Raw genomic sequence first — 16,807 nt, 5'->3', positions numbered from 1 at the left:
GCCGAGAAAGCGCCCCGGCCTCGGACGCGGCTCAGCCGAGCAAGGCGGATGCCCGGAGGGAGAGGCGTCCCCGGCCCACGCCAACCACCCGGGATCGCGTTCAGGATGGGGACCGAACAGCAGCTCTCAAGAAGACGCGTGACATCGTATCGATTTTATTGACTTCACAACCTTTCCCAGAAATAAAGCATCGTCTCTTTAGGAAGCAGCCTCCGCCCTGAGAGCCTTTGGCTTAGCAACCAAGCCAAGGATCCGGGCGGTTCTTCCTCATGAGAAAGTTGACCTTTCTGCCCATTTCAGAGTTATAGATTCTCCGGCACGCTTCGTAGGCCTCCCGCCGCCTCTTCTGGCACGGCTTCTCGTAATAACGCTTCCGCTTAACGTGGTCGATAATTCCATCCATAGTGAGGACTCTGAAGAACAGAAGTAAGGAACCGTCTCTTTAAAAAGGCAGGAAGATCCGACGAAGGCGCAAGTTTAAATCGGGCTTAATTTCCCCCCACCCTCCAGCCTTCTATCTGCTTTGCGTGGCTTTCCTAAGGATTTCCGAGACTCTCCCCCCCCCGCGCAATCATTTTTAAACCGTCGAGCGCAACGGGTAGCTGCATAAGCCCCGGAGGGGAGGAGTGGGGGGAACCAGAGGGAGATCGCAACAGTGCCGGATCTCCTCTGAAGTCCGATCAGACGGGAAGGTCCGCCGTCAGTCTAACGCCCCCTTCGGACGGAACCCCTGCTGCTTTCCACGCCGCACCGACCGCCCCAAAGACGGCCGCGCGCCTCCGCCTTGGCACGGGAGCTGAAGGGACCCGACCCCGGTGCAGCCGGCTCGGGCGCGCCCTGTGCCGGCATCGCGCGGATCCTGGGCGTCGGGGAACCGCGTGGCCCGAGCGCTTCCCCCGATCTCCCGTCCCTTCTCCGCGGAAGGGCAGAGGCGGCGGCGGCGGCGCTCCTACCTGGTGAGCACGCGGTAGGCCAGCTCCACGTCCCCGCCCGGAACCATCACGGTCCGGGCGAGGAACTTGGCGTGGTGCGCCATCTCCACCCCGCGGACCGCCAGAGGGGCCGGGCAGCGCCTCCCACCACAGACCGGGGATTTCGGCGGAAGCGCCCGCCCGGCGCCCGGAAGTTCATGCAACCGGAAGTAGAAGCGCCCGCCGCATGATGTCGCCGTGGCAACGCCCCCTCCCCCAAGCCGGTAACGCGGAACCCGCCGGGCCGCCCCGCAGAGCGAAAATTTCCCCAGGATCGAGTGAGACTCCAGAGATGAATCCACATTTCACACAGGATCAAAGCCCAGATCAGGAGCACCTGCACATCTGCACAGGGAGGACACATTGAAAGCAACCAGTTGAATCCACCAGCACGTATACACGCTTCCTTGCTCACACCAAGGACCATTTCCCCCTGGCCACTAATAAAACCATGCCTTCCCACCACCTTTTCTCTGTAGTTACCCCTAAATGCAAATCCTTTTGCTCTTAGGAAATAAGGAAATGAATCTCCTTTCTCAAAGTATGTCAGTTCATTTTTTGTTTGCTCTTGCTTCACCCCCCCTTAACTATAAAAGAGAATGCAAGTTGAGTCTCAGGATTTCCTCTTTGAATGAGAGGAATTCTTAATTATAAATCGTAATTACATTGTTTTCCTGCCTTGGTGCCTTACTGAAGTGTGGGCATACCAGGGCCAGTGTTAGGCCATATTTGGCGAAGAGAATATAGTTTAGCATCAGATCACGAAGATAAATGTCTAAAGCAGCCATGTGAAACTCGTGACCTCACATGACATCATGAGACGTATTGGGACTGTTTTGCCATTGCTGGCAACGGGGTGGGCACGGCTTCCAGATGACGTGTCCAGCCTGCGGGCCGGCAGTGTGATATCCCTAGTCTAAAGAATGGAAAAAAGAACCATGAACCTCATGAACAGCCATTGTGTCAGTGTCTTTATTGAAACTAAAGTTTTCTACCCTGTGGGTAGGTATAGTTCTGCTTTCTCTTGGACATACGTGAAATGTTTTAAGTTAAAAAAATGTTTGTGGAGAAGGGGAAAGACGGTCTGCAAGTCAGGGAGACTTTATCTTCTGGGGCATCAAGAGCTGTGGCATTTCACAGGCTTTCCTACAGAAGCTTCACTCCCCACCAGCTCCTCCGCAGACATCGACAAGTGAGGCAGTGACAGAGAGAGGCTGCCAAGAGTTCCTCTGGGGCCAGAGCTGCTTGCTGCCAGGACACCAGGCAAGCTTTGACAGCGAGGTGTCTCCCCAGAGCCAGAGAACAGCATGCTAGGAGGGCAGCTGTGTGCAAGCGTCTTGGAAGCAGCCTGTGCAGACATAACCTTTTGGAGAAAGAAAACCACTCCACAACTGCTCATGTTTGGCCCCAACAAGATCTGCCCAAGCGCAGAGTTCATCTGACTAAAGTCTACTTGTCCCAGGAGAGGGTTCAAAATGGGCAATGTGTGAATCCAGGCCAGGTTCATAGCAGGCCCATTGCCCATGGGCACTGGCTGTCCCTGCCGAATCCCAGTATCGTGGTCTTGTAAGGAAGAGAGGTCCGAGGACAGGTTCAGCACGTCATCTTGGATGGACACGCTTCTGCTTCCCGTGATCTGGTCTCCTACACAGCGAGACTGAGAGAGATGGTAGGGAAATCAAGTACTCCCCAAGCCCCCTTCAACAGGACAGCAATAACAGATTACATACCACTTCACAGTGCTTTACAGCACTGTCTAAACAGTTTACAGCCAGCCTATTGCCCCCAACAATCTAGGTCCTCATTTTACCAACCTTGGAAGGATGGAAAGCTGAGTCAACCGTGAGCTAGTCAGGACTGAACTGCCAGAAGTCGGCAGAAGTAACTGCAATACTGCATTCTAACCACTGTGCCGCCACCACGGACACAAAAAAGGAGCTAAACATCCTTCCTGGATGTGAGAAGCCCCTATCCGGTTTTAACAGTTGGCAACATTCATGAAATTATCTTCTGGTTTCTTTATGTCTTTTCTATGTTAAGAACAGTCAGTGGGGATTGAGTCCCTTATGATCACGACCATTCATGCAATTTACAAACTTGCTTTACACACAAGAGACTGGGGGATGTCAGTGGTTTCCTCAACAAGGCTTCCTCCAGAGGTGTCAGAGACCACAATGCCTATTTCTCTGAGGAAGCACAGGATGTGGTTTGGGAGTCCAACACGTCCAAAGAGAACCATTATGGGGTGAAACAAGGGCAAAAGCTGCCCACAGTTGTGAAATGAATAGCAAATAAATTTAATCAAATCAAATTCCATGGCTAAATTGACTTTTTGGAACAGAGAGGCCAGGGACATCATTGTCCAGGATCAGGGGGTGTTAATAGGGGAAGCATTATTAACTTAAGACTAGACAGAGTAGTGAATGAATCCAAGGCAAGGCAGGCAGGTGTAATCAACTGGAGAAAGAAACACAAATACACACACACACACACACACACACACACACACACACACAACCACTTCTGCCAGTTCCAGCGAGGAAAGGAAAAAACAACAGCCCTCCCTATACAGAAAGGAGAGCACATCCCAGACAAAGCCCTACAGCTCCACAGATTAAGTGTGTGTTTACCTACGGACAATAATTTCAATGGGTTATGTACCGAATCCAGCCAAGTCAGGCGAACGAAGCGATCTTGGCACTCACCTGAGCTGCCCCACGTGCCTCCTTGGCTGACACGCTGTAGCTGGCCTGGGAGTCCTTCAAGGGAATCTGAGGGAACCAGATCTTGAGCATCTTTTCCACCTGCAACAGGGTGCCCAGGTATCGCTCCCTGCAAGCCAAAGGGAAATCAAACCAGAGTGATACACACATACGTAATGGAGCCAGCAGCTTCTTCCACACACCTACAAAGCACACAAGCGAAGCTACAGCACTGCTTTTAAAAAGACTCTTTCCTTGCAGAATGTAGTCCAGAGGGCCCCCCACCAAAAGTGTATTATGACAAGGCAAGCCCCAGAACTGCAAGAGCACAGCTGGACCTCAGTGGTGATAAGAAAGCAGTTAAGGCATCTGGCCACATGAAGGGGCTTGAGCAGCACTTGTTAGCAAATGACCCTTACCCCATCTGAGGCTTCTGAAGGACACCAACGATCCGCTGGATCCGATCCATGGCCACGCTCTGCTGGAAACTGCTTAAACCTGCAAGGCCAAAACACAAAGCTCAGTAAATGTGGTTGGTGCAACTATGACTGAATGGATTAAAATGACTCTCACCCCAGCAGCTTTTGGGATAACCACAAAGCAGAGTAGCAAACTATCATTGCTTTTCCCCCATTACCTGCTGCCTAGAATCAGACTGCAGCAGTGGAAGGGTGAGGTACAGCCAATAATCTCATCAATTCTCTATGACTTCTCCACATTGATTGTTAATTCCAACCCCCACCTGTCTGTGGGAGGGACTGTAAATGGGTTGCCTGAAGGAGAAGTGACTGATCTCCAAGAAAACCTGTTGGGCTATATAACAACTCAATGCTTCAGAGGCTTCTGAATTACAATGGGACGGGATCCCCCAAGCTGTGGCAGTTTCTCTATGAAGGGCTGGCTGTAAGAGAAATATTGGAGTCAAAGTGGCCAGATCACACGTCCCCATGGCTGCCTCCAACAGGGCTCTCCTTCCAGGACAACACTTGCAACTTTCCAAACCCCCAGTTGCCAGGGCTTCCGGCCCACTTCGCTCCTAACCTCGGTCAAAGCAGCCCATTTTCAAGCGATTCAGAATTTCCGACAGGGGGCGGACAAAGCCTTGGAGTTCCCAGCACTGTAAAAATGGAGCACAAAAGAGTGTGAAGTGTGAAAAGCTGCACAAGAAGATTTGAAAACAGTTCTCTGGGGAAGAAGGAAAAAATCTGGGAATGAACAGAAGACGACTACCTATTGATGTTTATTCCTGGGTCTTTTGCATGCTTTCTTATAAAACAACACAGACCCAGGCACTGTCTCCGTCAACGGGGGAAGTCTGGCCTGTCTGTGGGAGAAGACTTGGGAACCGACAAAATTCCCCGCTTCAGCCCGAATGGCCACTCTACTAGCAGAGCCCCCACTCTAAAATGTCCTTTCCAAGCCATCTCCAAGGTCTTGAGGAGGACTGACCAAACAGTGCCTCCTTATGAAAAGCAACCTAATCAGCTGTGTGGCCTCCACCATTCTGCCAAGTGAAAACGATCCTTTCCAGTGTGGTGACAATTGCTCACCAAATCCTCAGTGGATTCTTGGGCACTGGATGTCTTCCCTTTCACTCGTAGAAGGAAGGAGCAATGCGATAATCATCAGAACCAGGGGTTTCTGGGTGGGGCTCCTCTCACAGAGAGAAATCCCTAGCTGCCCATCATCCCTCCGGGGCTGTGAATGGACTCACCTTTTGGGCAAAGGCTTGGTCCCCTTCTGTCCAACAGAGAGAGTGCTGGGTCTCTTCCGTTGCCGTTTCCTTCCTCCGCTGCCTCTTTATCCCAGGTGATGACACAGATGCCACGGGGCACGGAGGGGGCCAGTTGCCTCCTGTGGCACTGGTCTGAAGCTTGCCGCCGTCCTCGGCCCTCTTTCGGTTTACCCTCTGTCCATGCAGGCTTCCATTTAGACTGACCCAGCGGCTACGGAACGTCTCCCCAGGACCCTCCGAATCGTGGTGGCAGACAGAGCCAGGAGGCTGCAATCCAAGGGGCCGCCTCACCCAACGCTTGGGGCCCTGCTCAGGCAGACCCGGCAAGAGGAGGAATCCTGGGCCATTGAGGCAACCGTGTCTCGGCAGCCTCACCTCCTTCCCATCCTTGAGAAGGAAGATTCTGAAGTTCCCCTTTGGTGACAGGAGCTGCTCTTCCTCACCCTCCTCCTCCTCACTGGTGGCACTTTCCACCGAATAGAAAGACTCCCCGGAAGAGATGCTTCTTGTCTCTGTGTCATCCATGGATTATCTTGATTGCTAAAAGACAAGGAGGGGATGTCCATCTGCATTTAGCTATTTCCACAAAACGTTCCTCCCTCCCTCATTCTGGGACTGAAAGGCCCCCTCCTCTTCTTTTAAGCAGTAGCATCACTCAACGCCACAGGTGACAAAAGGCACCACCTGACTGGGCCAGACATCGCAGCAGCAGCCACAGGTCCCCAAGCACAAGGAAGAGAACCACGGGAAGGGACCAGTTTCTACCAATTGGGTCAGCACCACAAACCATCCAAGCAGCTCCCAAGGATGGCCACTTCCAGGCCCCACAAGGTGCTACATGCTGCCAGGCAGCAGCCAGTGTTCTGCACCCTCCCAGGGCAAAGCATTATCCTTTCTCAAGAAAAGGATTTGCATTTCCATTCCCAGGGAGAAGGGGGGGGGAGGAGCACAGAGGAAACAGGGTGGATTTATTGCAGGTGCTCCAAGTGCCACCCATCCCCCACCCTTCACCACCGCCCCTCCCACACCTGAGAGCGCCAACCGCCCAGAGTCGCCCGGTGCGTTTCTGGGGCGAGGGGTGCTGGAACCCAAACCCCGACCCCCCACGTGGGGGGGACGCTGCCTGTCGGCCCTGGGCTGTTGGCTCAACGGCCCCAAACGGCGGGAGTAGGGAAAGCCTTGAACACCTCTGTCCCGGCGGCTGTCCGCGAAACCCGCGGGAGGAGCGAAGCCAGCAAAACTTCGAAGCCAGGGCGAGGGCACCGAAGCCCCAACTCGGAATCCGCCTCTGCACAATTCGGGGGAGTCTCTCGCCAGTAACCTCACCTCCGTCCCCGGCTGAACAGGAGCTTTCGGGGCCGCCGTTACATGCTTCCCCCCCCCCGACCTCACAATAGCAGCGAGCTGCAAAGCCGCCTTCGAGAAGTTCTCTCGCTTGTTCAAAAGGCACCGCTGGGGAACCGAGCTCGCCCGGCCCCGGGCTCCAAAAGGGAAACGAGCCGAACCCGGGATTTACTTCCCGGCCACTCTGTCCGCACAGCCCTGGTGCCCCCCGCCCTCGCCCAGCCTGCGAATGCGCCCGCCCGCCGCTCCCACCCGAGCCCACTCGCCGGTGCCGCTCCTGGCCCGGAATAATGAAACAGCGCCCCCGCCACGAGTGCCGATCGCTCCCAGGTGGTCCCGGGCCGCCCGTGGCCGTCGCCCTCCGATCGGGAAGCGATTCGGCAGACGCGGAAACTGCCACCGGACAGCCCGGCGGCCGGTCCTGCCTGGCCCAGCGCCCTTCGGTCGAGGCGGCCCGCGCGCTCTGCACATGCCCCGAAGCGGGGACGCCCCTGCCCCGGCTTCTGCTGCTCCCTGCCCGATGCCCTGTTTGAAAAACCCGAGCGGAGGGAAAGGCTCGCGCCGCGGCTACCCACCGGCTGCTCCGGGCTGCTCCGAGAAAGTGGCGGCCGCAGGGAAGCCGAGCCCAGCTCAGGGCCCGGACCACGCGGCCACGTGCGGGGGCGCACGTGCCAGCAGACCCCGCCCCTCCTGGCCCGCCCCCGAAGGCGCTGCAGACCCGGCGAGCCATTGGCTCTGCGCGGTCCAGCTGTGGGCGGCCCGCGTCTCCATTGGCTGGCGGGCCCGAGCCAGGCGCAGGCGGCGACACGCGGGTCGCACGGGGCAGCGGCGGGCGGGAGCGGGAGGCGGGTGGCCCGCCCCGTGTCTCTCCGGCGCGTCCCCGCGCACGTGGCAGCGGCGTGCAAAGTGTCCGCCGCGGTGCTCTCGTCGCGCACCCCGGCATGGCCCACCTCGCTGGCCGGTCTGCGGGAGAGAACGTTTCGGAACCGGACCGTTACCGGCGCGGGTGGCTGGAGAGGGACGAAAGAGGCAGCGAAGGCGGCGCGATTGAACGGACGGCGGGGCTGCTCGCAAACTGGATCGCTGCTCCCCTCCTTCGGCCTTAGGACGAAGCTCTCCCCTCCGGCTGGGGAGGAACTGTCCCGCCAACGAAGCGCGCCTGCCCCGCGGCTCCCATCGGGGCGGGAAGCCCGCCGGCGACTCTCCTGATCTTGCCCGCTCGATACGAAGGAGCGGAAGCAAATCGCCTCCGGTCCCCGAAAGCCCGTCTTGCCCGTTACGCAACCCTGACTCGGCTCTTCTGTCAGTTCGTCTTCGGGGACGCGCAGTCCCGAATCTGCCAGAACATCCCGTGATCGTCACAAGCGTTAATCGGGATTATACGAATTAGTAGAGGTGAAATGCAACGTCGTGAATTTAACGCGCCTCCATCCTGAGGGGACAGCGAGAGAGAACCAGAGTTTTTCCCAAAGCGCCAAGAACGCCCCAGCCGCCTCTTACAAAAACATCACAACTTGCTTGAAACACCCATAAAACAACACGTTCCTCTCCTTCCAGTTAACTCAAAAACATGGAATGCTGGCGAAACGTTCAAGTCTGTGCTGTGTTTTTATGTCACTGAGAATTAGATTCACCCATCAAGCTTAGCCAATGAGCAAAAGACCTGGTGACTAAATCAAAGCCACTTGAGAACCTTGCTTTAACCTTGACTCGCAGTTTGGGTTCCACAGCAGATGCAAGTGTCACATTAGGGGCGTGATCTGAAGAAGACACAGGAACCAACCCACTCCTTTTACTTGAGAAATAAATGCAGGTGCCCCCTTTCTCCTTCTGCCCCTTCACAAAAGGCAGAGGATCTGCTAGGAATCACTTGCCCGGAGGCAAGGGAAGCTCTGCAGGGAAGTTGCTTTGCCTTTTCGGGCATGATTGGGGAAGGGCTCCCTCGCCATGTTCTGCTCCCCCACCCCCCAGACTGCAGGACGTGGCACAATCTGGCAAATGCTGGGCAGGGAACTGGGTCATCGTGACCTGCTTTCTGTCAGGGTGGCAAAAAAACAGCGCAGAAGAGGGAGCTGGTGGGGTCCAGCCCAAACTCGAGGGAGGGAAGGAGTTTCCTGGGTCTGCCTGCCAGCCTGCCTGCTTCCCTCCAGGCATGGGCCCCAATTGGGTAGAACCAGTATTCCATCAAGGGAGGTTCTCTGCTTGGCTCTTTGCCAAAAGGTCATTGGCTGTAAGGACCTTTGGCCCCCACTGCTGTGGCTCCACCAATTGGTTACCTTTCCAGGGAGCAACAGCCCTTGCTGTTCTCCCCAGTTAAGCAACAAAGCGTATTCTGTGGAGGAGGTGTGCGCGTGCTTAACCCTTTGTCTGCCAGTCAGTTTCTCTTTGAAATTCAACTCCTTTTCTTTTATCCTTCACTATTTATTATGGATTTAGCAATGTGTACACTTCCTACATCAGAAAAACAAATCCACAGAACCTCAAGTCAGCCATTAACTACCACAGTGCCAATAAGCAAATTCAGCTAATGTGTACCATAACCCATCTCAACACCTTCCATGCAGTCAAGGATGGGGAAGGGGGGGACATAAAGGTGCAGTCCAGCAGGTCTAAAGCACCAGACTGGAAATGACTCTTACTCAACAAGCCACAACTCTGCTGCAATGAGGGGGAGTCTCCTTATAGCAGCAAGAAAGACCTCGAGTTCTCCCACCCAGGCCTCCCCAGGACCAGGCAGGGGCCTCTGGGATGCCACAACCAAGCCACAATGCTCAATATGTCCACACCGTTTTCCTTCTGCAAGATGAAATTAGAAAGCTACAACAGCTGAAATGTTGTGTCACCAAACATGGAAGCTCAGCAGGCCACTATTCTGCCACTGTTCCTGCCTTGGAGCCAGGCCCCAGCCCCCCCCCCCCTTAGAGCTGCAGCAGCAGCCAAAGCTGTGCCTCCTCCAGATCAGCCCCCCCCCAGCCCCTCTCCCTATCTCTGCCTGAAAGCTCAGATGAAAAGAACCGGCCTGTTGCACAGGGACTTGGCTGGCACAGGCCTGAAGGGGAGCCAAGCGCTGCCAGCTCCCCCCCCCCTCCAAACACATTTGGGACTCTACAGGCCGGTGGACGGGTGATTTAAGGAACAGAGTCCTCAGCGGCCGGCCGGCTGCCTGGCTTGCCCAGAGCCACCTTAAATGGCATTAGCCGCCTTCTGGTCGGTGTCCAATGGGGACCTCCTGACTCCCCTGGAAAGAGGCAAGCAGTGGGGTGCAGATGTGGGAGTGGAAGATCCCATCTTTGGCCAAACAGAGACGCCTCTTGGCTCTGGACCCCTCCATTTCTTTGGAATTTTTCTCCCATTTCACCTGCTTTTTCCTTTTCTGACATTCCAAGATGTTGCTAGTTCTCATCCTCTGGCAAACTCTTTCCCAAGCCCTGGCTGCAAGTGGGGGTAAGTGGCGTTTTTCTTTTTCCTCCCAACCCTCAGCTTCTTCACAGGGCCCTTTGCCTTTCTCTAGGGGGACCCACCGCAATTAGGCAGCTGAGGGGGGGAGGGCTTTCTCTGGCAGCTCGAATGGACACAACAATGCAGCTACCCCTGGTAACCGCTCCGAGCTGCTCAAGCATTTTAATTTTTTTAAAAAGACGCTTATTTGTTTCTCTGAAAGCAAGTGGGTCCATTCTCAGACTAATCATTTGGATGGAGCGCTGGCGAAGTTTACCAACAACTCCGCTCTTTCTGCTCTTTGTGGGGCGGAAGGCTTGCAGAGGGCCTTCCCTCATTCCTCTTCTGCTCCCTTAGGACTCCCAGAAGCTGCAATGCCTACAGGCGCTGGCAGTGGCTTCTAGAATTATCTCTCAACCTTTCACTTGTAAGACAGAAAGAAGCTGAAAATACTCTGATAAAATGGGACAGTAACAATCTCTGGAAAAATATTGACAAAGAAGCTGCCTGAGAGCATGCACAGAAACAGTAACATTATTTTTGAAAGAAAGTTTCAAAGAGGCCAAGAGAAGGGGAAAGAATGAGGAAAACAGAGTAATAAGAAAGGAATAAAATTTTTACATAATATAATCATTTGTAACTGAGAAGATTTCAGGTGGGGAATTAGTCTGTCCTGGGAGCTTTGAAAGCTATTCCAGAGGTGCTTTTTCCAAAAGGCAACTGGACTTTTTAGAACTGAAGAAGCTTCTTGGATAAGAATTGAAACATTTTCAAGGAAAAAAAAACCCCAAGAAAGTCCAGCTGACTTTTGGAAAAAGCAGCTTTGGTGACTGAGAATCTCCACAGACGTTTGAAGGCCAGAGGTTTTTGGGTGCAGAGCGGTCTTCATCCGCTTCATTAATCATCCTCAACTCTCTGTCGCTCTACGGCATAATTTGTTTTCCGTGGCTCATGGACTCGGCCACTGCAGTCTGGGCTGGCAACTCCCAGGCTGTATCTGAGGCCGCCAACGCAAGCCCTTCTGGCAGGCCCAGCCGGGCGGAGCTCAAGGGGAGTGGACGGCAAGGAAATGCCAGCCTGGCACCTGCCAGGATCAGGACTCCTTGGCAGAGGGGCAGAAAGCCACGGTCTCCAGTCGGGTCTAAATGGGGGTGTCAAGACCCAAACAGAGAGGCCTCCGGGTGCTGGGCTAGACCTCCGGGGAAAGCACCTGTGGGATCTCAGCTCTGGGACTCCTCTCAGATCTTAAGCGACAACTGGCTCCCGAGCTCTGGGGAGGAGGCCAAGCACACATCTTCAAGCCAGAATAAAATTAGCAGCAGCTCACGAGCCTTCAGGAGGCGACATGTCTGCTCACGGCCAGCTGCCCTTTTGGGGGATGGAAGAATTCAGCCTCTTTTCTCTAGCGTATCAACTCAGGTTTCATCCTTTCAAAAGAGAGAAAGGGGCTGTCACACAGAAATAAAACACAGCCCCTTATTTCAAAGGTCTGATCAGAGACTGGCCTTGCAGTCTCTGCTGGCAGTGCCCCTTTAGGTCCCTGGAGATTAGCTGATCTTTAACCAAAGCTCATTTCTGAAATAAAGTGCAGAATTCCAGCAAAGGGCGGAACGCAGATCAGAATATCACGCCATGGCCAGGGACGGCTGGAGACAGCGGGGCCTGTTCCTTTAAGAGCAGGCCTCCCATGGACACAGCCAAGCCACCTCTTGTCAAGCTAGAAGGGAACAATTGCTCTCACATCCCTGACTGGGGCAAGGTCACCTTGCAGTCTGTGGTGGGATTCAGAGGGGCTCTTCTCCCCTTGCGAGGGATCCAGCCCTGTCTTGTAGCTCACAGGTGGGTTTCTTTGCTATGGGCTCCTCCTGCCAGGCAGAAATGCCCCACATCTGGAGCTGTCAGCCAAGAATCTCTTCCTCTCCCCTTCTGCTGCAGGTTCCCACTGGTCATACGAAGGTGAGGAGAAACAGCTACACTACACGCAATATCTTGCTCTGCTCATCGGAATTGCAAATGCAGCCGCAAAGTTGGGAGGGGATGCCCAAACATGCCTCTTCCCTGACAAAGGCTCCTGCAGTCCTTTCGGTGCTCCAGAAAGGCCCTTTGGGGGTCTCCAGTTGGAAAGAAAGGCTTTGGAACAGGCACTTCCAGAATAGGGGAGCAAATATTTTGTGAGAGGAGGGGGGGCCTTTCTGCTTCCCAGATCCATAGGCCTTTTCTCTTTTTCCAGGCTCCAACGGGCAGACGCACTGGCCAGACACATATCCAGACTGCGGCTGGCAGGCTCAGTCACCCCTCGATATCCAGACAGACCTGGTCCAGTATGACCCCTCTCTGCCCCCCATTGAGCCAGAGGGCTACCGAGACCCTGGGAGCAGCTCCTTGACCCTGAGCAATAATGGACACACAGGTGAGAACATTCACAAGATCTGTTGTTTATCATACAAAGGTCTGCTTGAGAAGACAATGCTTCTTCTGTCTTCCACACCTTGAGGACTAGTAACTCTAGAAGAGCACCATACCACAGATCTGCTTTGTGACAGTGTTCCTCCTCCCCACTGGCTACAAGCTAAGGCTCCTTGCTCTCTGCCTGCACAGTGCAACTCTCCCTCCCCGAGAAGCTGCGCCTGCACGGCCTGCCCAGCATCTACTCAGCAGTGCAGCTACACTTCCACTGGGGCAGCAGCAACAGCCGGGCCGGGGGCTCTGAGCACCGCGTGGACGGCCAGGCCTTCCCAGCAGAGGTAAGCCAGCTACAGGGCAGCACTTGCGCACAGGCAGCCCCGGACGGGCCCCTTGCTGGGGCACAAACGGTGGCTGAATCGGCCCTTTGACCGAGGCTGAGAACAGAGCTGCAAGGAAAGCCCAGCTCTACCGGAGTTATCTGGCGATTGCAACACCCAGAATCCTCATAAAGGCTGGCTGGGAATTCTGGGCACTGCAGATTTTCCCATCCGGAAAGCCCAGTTTAAGCAGCCCTCCCCTGTATCCAAGGCAGGAGCCATTTATCTGTGCCCATCTTGCATGGACTGGTCCAGACCTTTCCAGTATCCATAGCCCCCAAATGCCATGGGACTCTGGCCCTGTGGGTCCTGCTGAGACGTACTCCCTGTCACATCATCTGTGAAACTCAGCTCTCCTTCGCCACTGGCGTGTTGTAATTTTTCTTTTTTCTGTAACAAATGGAACAGCTCTCCTCAGGAGGACTTTGCCCTAACAGACGCCTCTGACCAGGGGCTGCAAGTAGGGATTAAGAAGGGACGGAGCCGTTTCTCATAGGAAAAGCCGACTCGGCTGCCCGCAAGAAGAAACCCCAAGTCCACCACATTTCAATAAAGTCACGAAGCTCTTCCTCCCTCCCTCCCTTTAACTCTTTGTCCTCAGCTTCATGTGGTCCACTTCAACTCAGAGAAGTATGCCAACCTGAGTGTGGCCAAACACCAACCGGATGGGCTGGCGGTGCTGGGCATTTTCCTGGAGGTGAGCTTCTGCTGGGTGGAGATTGTGCCATGGTCATTGTCCAGAACAGTCAAGCATTTCCTCAGATCCCTCCCTGCTCCCTCATGCCAGACATTCCTTAGATAGCCACATGCCAGCCCTACCGACTGCTGAAAAGAAAATACCGCTCCAACGTTTATGAACGTCCTTCCAGAGCTTCTGGCAGGGGACGCCCAGGAAAGCTCTCCTCACAGACTAGGTCACTTGAGCCATGGGCTCCCCTGCTGACAAAGGACGCAGCCACCCCTGTCGTTCAAAGCAGTCTAGGGCTGACGTCTTCAACAGAAGGCATTTGGGGTGCAGCAAAACACTTCAAAACCATGAGCAGAGTTTCCAAGTGAGTCCCTACATGGGTTTATGTAGCCAAGGACATCGGTGTCCCATCTAAAGTTTCAGCCATAAATAGCTCTACCGATTTTGTGTTCCTGCCCAGTTTGCCTGAAGCTCTCTTGGGCTTAGAAAATCCCTGCGTGATGCTGCCACAGAGCCTCCTTTCCTGAATAAAAACTGCCTAGTAAAGCTTCAGTTACGCTGCCAAGCAAACAGTGACACCATTCATTTAGTCGCCTTCTCCGATCCCTTGATCCTAATTTCTTTTTTCTCTCTTCTGTATTAAAACTTCTCCTCTGACCCACATGAAGCAAATTATTCATCTGCAGGCACCGTGCATTTGGGGGGGGGGGGCGCACGAAGAAAGAGAACCAGCACTGATCAAAAGAGAGAAGTCATTTCTTCATTGCATCTGGCAGGTTGACATTGTGGAGAATCCTGCCTACAACCACATCTTGGACCGTCTGGACAGCATCCTTTATGCAGGTAGAGGGTCTGTTGGGATAGGGAGGGGCTGCAGGGGCTGGCCTGGGGGGGGGGAGACCAAAAGCACAAGAGAGTGGAATTGCCAGCAGAGTCCCTGAAACCCAAACCGCAGTGAGTAATTTGGGCTCCTGAGAAGGATCAAAACGTGTCACTTTCCCCAGATACTTCGCAGTTTGCTTCTTAAAAGACACATCCATTTTACAGTAACAGGGAAAACAAAACATTCAGGATCATTAATTTCTTGGGGGAAAATGCTGGAAAGTAGATTTCATATTCCCAGTGGTTCTCAGTAGTGAGATTCTTCTGCTAATCCAGCATCTCAGAAGCAAGCACTTTAAAGCCCGTCTGCCAGGGAGCTGCTCTGGAGAAAGGCCACTGTGCCCTCTGCCTGTTTCTGGGAGCTGGAAGGCCAGACTGGACAGTCCTCCAGCCTTAGGCAGTCTCAGGGGCGCAACAGAAAGGCTCCCAAAAGCCAGCCCGGGACTCTCTCCCATCCCCCTGCACCTCTTTGTCTGCCGTCACTTTCTGGTTTCCCACCTCCTAAACTCACCAGAGCAAGAAGTCACCGTTGCTCCCTTCAGTGTGCGAGAGCTGCTCCCGGCACATCTGGGCCACTACTACCGCTACAGTGGTTCACTGACAACCCCGCCTTGCTATCAGAGTGTCCTGTGGACAGTTTTCCGCCAGCCCGCCCGCATCTCTGCTGCTCAGGTAGAGCCTGAAAGATGAAGCCCATCTTTAAGTTTAGGCAAAGGGCTTGCATGTTGGGGGAGGGGCAGCATGTGTGTGGGGGGAAGGAAACTGCAGTAACTGGTTTGAGTCACATCTTTTCTAGTTGGAGAAGCTGCAGAAATCTCTTTATTCCACAAAAGATGGGAAGACACCCTCAGAATTGCTGATTAGTAACTTCCGGGTGCCCCAGTTCTTGAACCATCGCGTGGTCTTCTCCTCCTTCCCTGTGGGTGAGTACAGAAGCTGCTTTCCTGGTGTGCAAGAACTCACGTGTAGAGATAGGGGGACACTGCCCTCTGGTGGACAAATTTGGCCCAGCACCAAATCCAGGCTGGTGCAGTAAAGATCACGCAAGAAAAAATAAAGGGGGGGGGGAAGAGAAAGGAGATAGGGAGGAGGAGGCAACTCTGCCCCCAGAACGTTTCTCTCCTTTCCCTTCTAGGGCCGTCTGGATACTCTGCAGGTGTGACTCCCCTCCTGTGAGGCTTGCTCAAGGGGGCCGGGTGGGACTCGCACAGCCAGCTAGCCAAGCTGCAGTGGTGGTGGAGGACCGGAGCCTACCAACCCAGCTTTGCCCTAGAGCCAGAGGAGGAGAGCTGGCCATGGGTGGGGGAGGGGAGGGGTTTCTGTCATTCAGAACTTCCAATAATCATGCAAAGAAAATGGGAAATGAACCGGCAAGCCTGACTGCCTTTCTGGAGTTCTAGAACGACACCTACTATGGTAGTAAATGTTTTTTAGCCATGAACTTCCTGGCTTACACCTCAGTTTGTTCACTGTCCTAGTCCTCAAAGAGGAAGTGCATTCCATTTTTAAAACTTGGGATGTATCCATCTCCCCCACCCCATCACCTCTTTAATATGGCCTCTTTCCCTCTTTTCTCTTTCCAGGTGAGATCATTGCCATAATTGTTGCAGTGCTCTTGGGCTGTCTGGCTGTCTTCCTTGCTGGCTGGATTTTGGCAAAGAGAACCCGATGAGGAGCAGGTGAATGTGGGACACCAACCCAGTTCCTGCCTAATTGCATCGCAGTGCCAGCATAAGGGTGGCTCCCACATGTTTTGTTTTGGAGGGGCAAGCAATTCAAACGATCCTTTCCCCCACCCCATTCCTTGCCATGTGGAGTACCAAGAATGTGAAAGAGAATTTTACTGGAAAAAGAACAGAATAGATATTTATTAAACTTCCTCCTGCCCCATCCCGAGCTTTGTGTTTTTCTACTTTATTGAACAACAATGGCATGAGCAAAGGGCACTGCAGAACCCTAACCCACCAGGACAAGATTTCCTCCTGCAGCCCTGCTATCTTCTCTTCTTTGAGGAAGCCACAAGTATTTAGGCTGGGGGAGGAAGGGGAGGGGGAGAAAACCAGCAGGATTGGTCTGGAGAAGCAACTAGCCCAGGGGTAGGCAACCCCGGCTCTTTTATGACTCATGGACTTCAACTCCCAGAATTCCTGAGTCAGCATAGCTGACTCAGGAATTCTGGGAGTTGAAGTCCATGAGTCATAAAAGAGCTGAGGTTGCCTACTCCTGAACTAGCCCAACCAACATCAGGCTCCCTCACCTGCCAC

General features: G+C 54.0%; 3 protein-coding genes across 7 annotated transcripts; 1 reads left to right on the top strand and 2 right to left on the bottom strand.

The window, feature by feature from the left end:
- Nucleotides 1-139: 139 nt before the first annotated feature.
- On the bottom strand, nucleotides 140-1,148 carry MRPS21 (mitochondrial ribosomal protein S21). Its single transcript, XM_081340892.1, has 2 exons — nucleotides 954-1,148; nucleotides 140-413 (listed from the first exon to the last, which is right to left on the bottom strand). Exons 1-2 carry the CDS (start codon nucleotides 1,034-1,036, stop codon nucleotides 233-235), a joined length of 264 nt encoding a protein of 87 aa, XP_081197018.1. The 5' UTR covers nucleotides 1,037-1,148; the 3' UTR covers nucleotides 140-232.
- A 773-nt stretch (nucleotides 1,149-1,921) lies between these two features.
- On the bottom strand, nucleotides 1,922-15,389 carry CIART (circadian associated repressor of transcription). 2 transcript variants are annotated; one of them, XM_081340676.1, is made up of 6 exons: nucleotides 15,307-15,389; nucleotides 5,388-5,940; nucleotides 4,715-4,790; nucleotides 4,093-4,171; nucleotides 3,677-3,803; nucleotides 1,922-2,628 (listed from the first exon to the last, which is right to left on the bottom strand). In XM_081340676.1, exons 2-6 carry the CDS (start codon nucleotides 5,931-5,933, stop codon nucleotides 2,089-2,091), a joined length of 1,368 nt encoding a protein of 455 aa, XP_081196802.1. In that variant the 5' UTR covers nucleotides 5,934-5,940; nucleotides 15,307-15,389; the 3' UTR covers nucleotides 1,922-2,088. The 2 variants fall into 2 exon arrangements, with proteins under 2 accessions (XP_081196802.1, XP_081196801.1); XM_081340675.1 differs by lacking the exon at nucleotides 15,307-15,389 and adding an exon at nucleotides 7,328-7,401 and having other exon boundaries at nucleotides 5,388-5,948.
- On the top strand, nucleotides 9,892-16,432 carry CA14 (carbonic anhydrase 14). Of its 4 annotated transcripts, none has more exons than XM_081340707.1 (10): nucleotides 9,892-10,196; nucleotides 12,126-12,146; nucleotides 12,421-12,600; nucleotides 12,789-12,934; nucleotides 13,575-13,670; nucleotides 14,438-14,504; nucleotides 15,058-15,215; nucleotides 15,340-15,466; nucleotides 15,679-15,699; nucleotides 16,127-16,432. In XM_081340707.1, the coding sequence occupies exons 1-10, from the start codon at nucleotides 10,139-10,141 to the stop codon at nucleotides 16,213-16,215; spliced, it is 963 nt and encodes a 320-aa protein (XP_081196833.1). In that variant the 5' UTR covers nucleotides 9,892-10,138; the 3' UTR covers nucleotides 16,216-16,432. The 4 variants fall into 4 exon arrangements, with proteins under 4 accessions (XP_081196833.1, XP_081196830.1, XP_081196831.1 ...); XM_081340704.1 differs by having other exon boundaries at nucleotides 14,330-14,504; XM_081340705.1 differs by lacking the exon at nucleotides 12,126-12,146 and having other exon boundaries at nucleotides 14,330-14,504.
- The last annotated feature ends 375 nt before the right edge of the window (nucleotides 16,433-16,807 follow it).

The sequence above is a fragment of the Vipera berus genome (assembly GCF_964194415.1).
Source record: "Vipera berus genome assembly, chromosome: 16".
In the NCBI taxonomy this organism is placed as follows: domain Eukaryota; kingdom Metazoa; phylum Chordata; class Lepidosauria; order Squamata; family Viperidae; genus Vipera; species Vipera berus.
Note: the sequence above shows the minus strand (reverse complement) of the source record. Positions and strands in the feature narration are given on the sequence as shown.

Coding starts and splice junctions, on each gene's coding strand:
- MRPS21 (XM_081340892.1), bottom strand. CDS start 1,036: ATGGCGCACCACGCCAAGTTCCTCGCCCGGACCGTGATGGTTCCGGGC. Junction 414..953: donor GCCTACCGCGTGCTCACCAG/GTAGGAGCGCCG, acceptor TCTGTTCTTCAG/AGTCCTCACTATGGATGGAA.
- CIART (XM_081340676.1), bottom strand. CDS start 5,933: ATGGATGACACAGAGACAAGAAGCATCTCTTCCGGGGAGTCTTTCTAT. Junction 4,172..4,714: donor AATGGGCTGCTTTGACCGAG/GTTAGGAGCGAA, acceptor TTGGCCTTGCAG/GTTTAAGCAGTTTCCAGCAG. Junction 3,804..4,092: donor CTTCAGAAGCCTCAGATGGG/GTAAGGGTCATT, acceptor TTTGGCTTGCAG/GGAGCGATACCTGGGCACCC.
- CA14 (XM_081340704.1), top strand. CDS start 10,139: ATGTTGCTAGTTCTCATCCTCTGGCAAACTCTTTCCCAAGCCCTGGCT. Junction 10,197..12,125: donor AGCCCTGGCTGCAAGTGGGG/GTAAGTGGCGTT, acceptor CTTCTGCTGCAG/GTTCCCACTGGTCATACGAA. Junction 15,216..15,339: donor CCCGCATCTCTGCTGCTCAG/GTAGAGCCTGAA, acceptor CATCTTTTCTAG/TTGGAGAAGCTGCAGAAATC.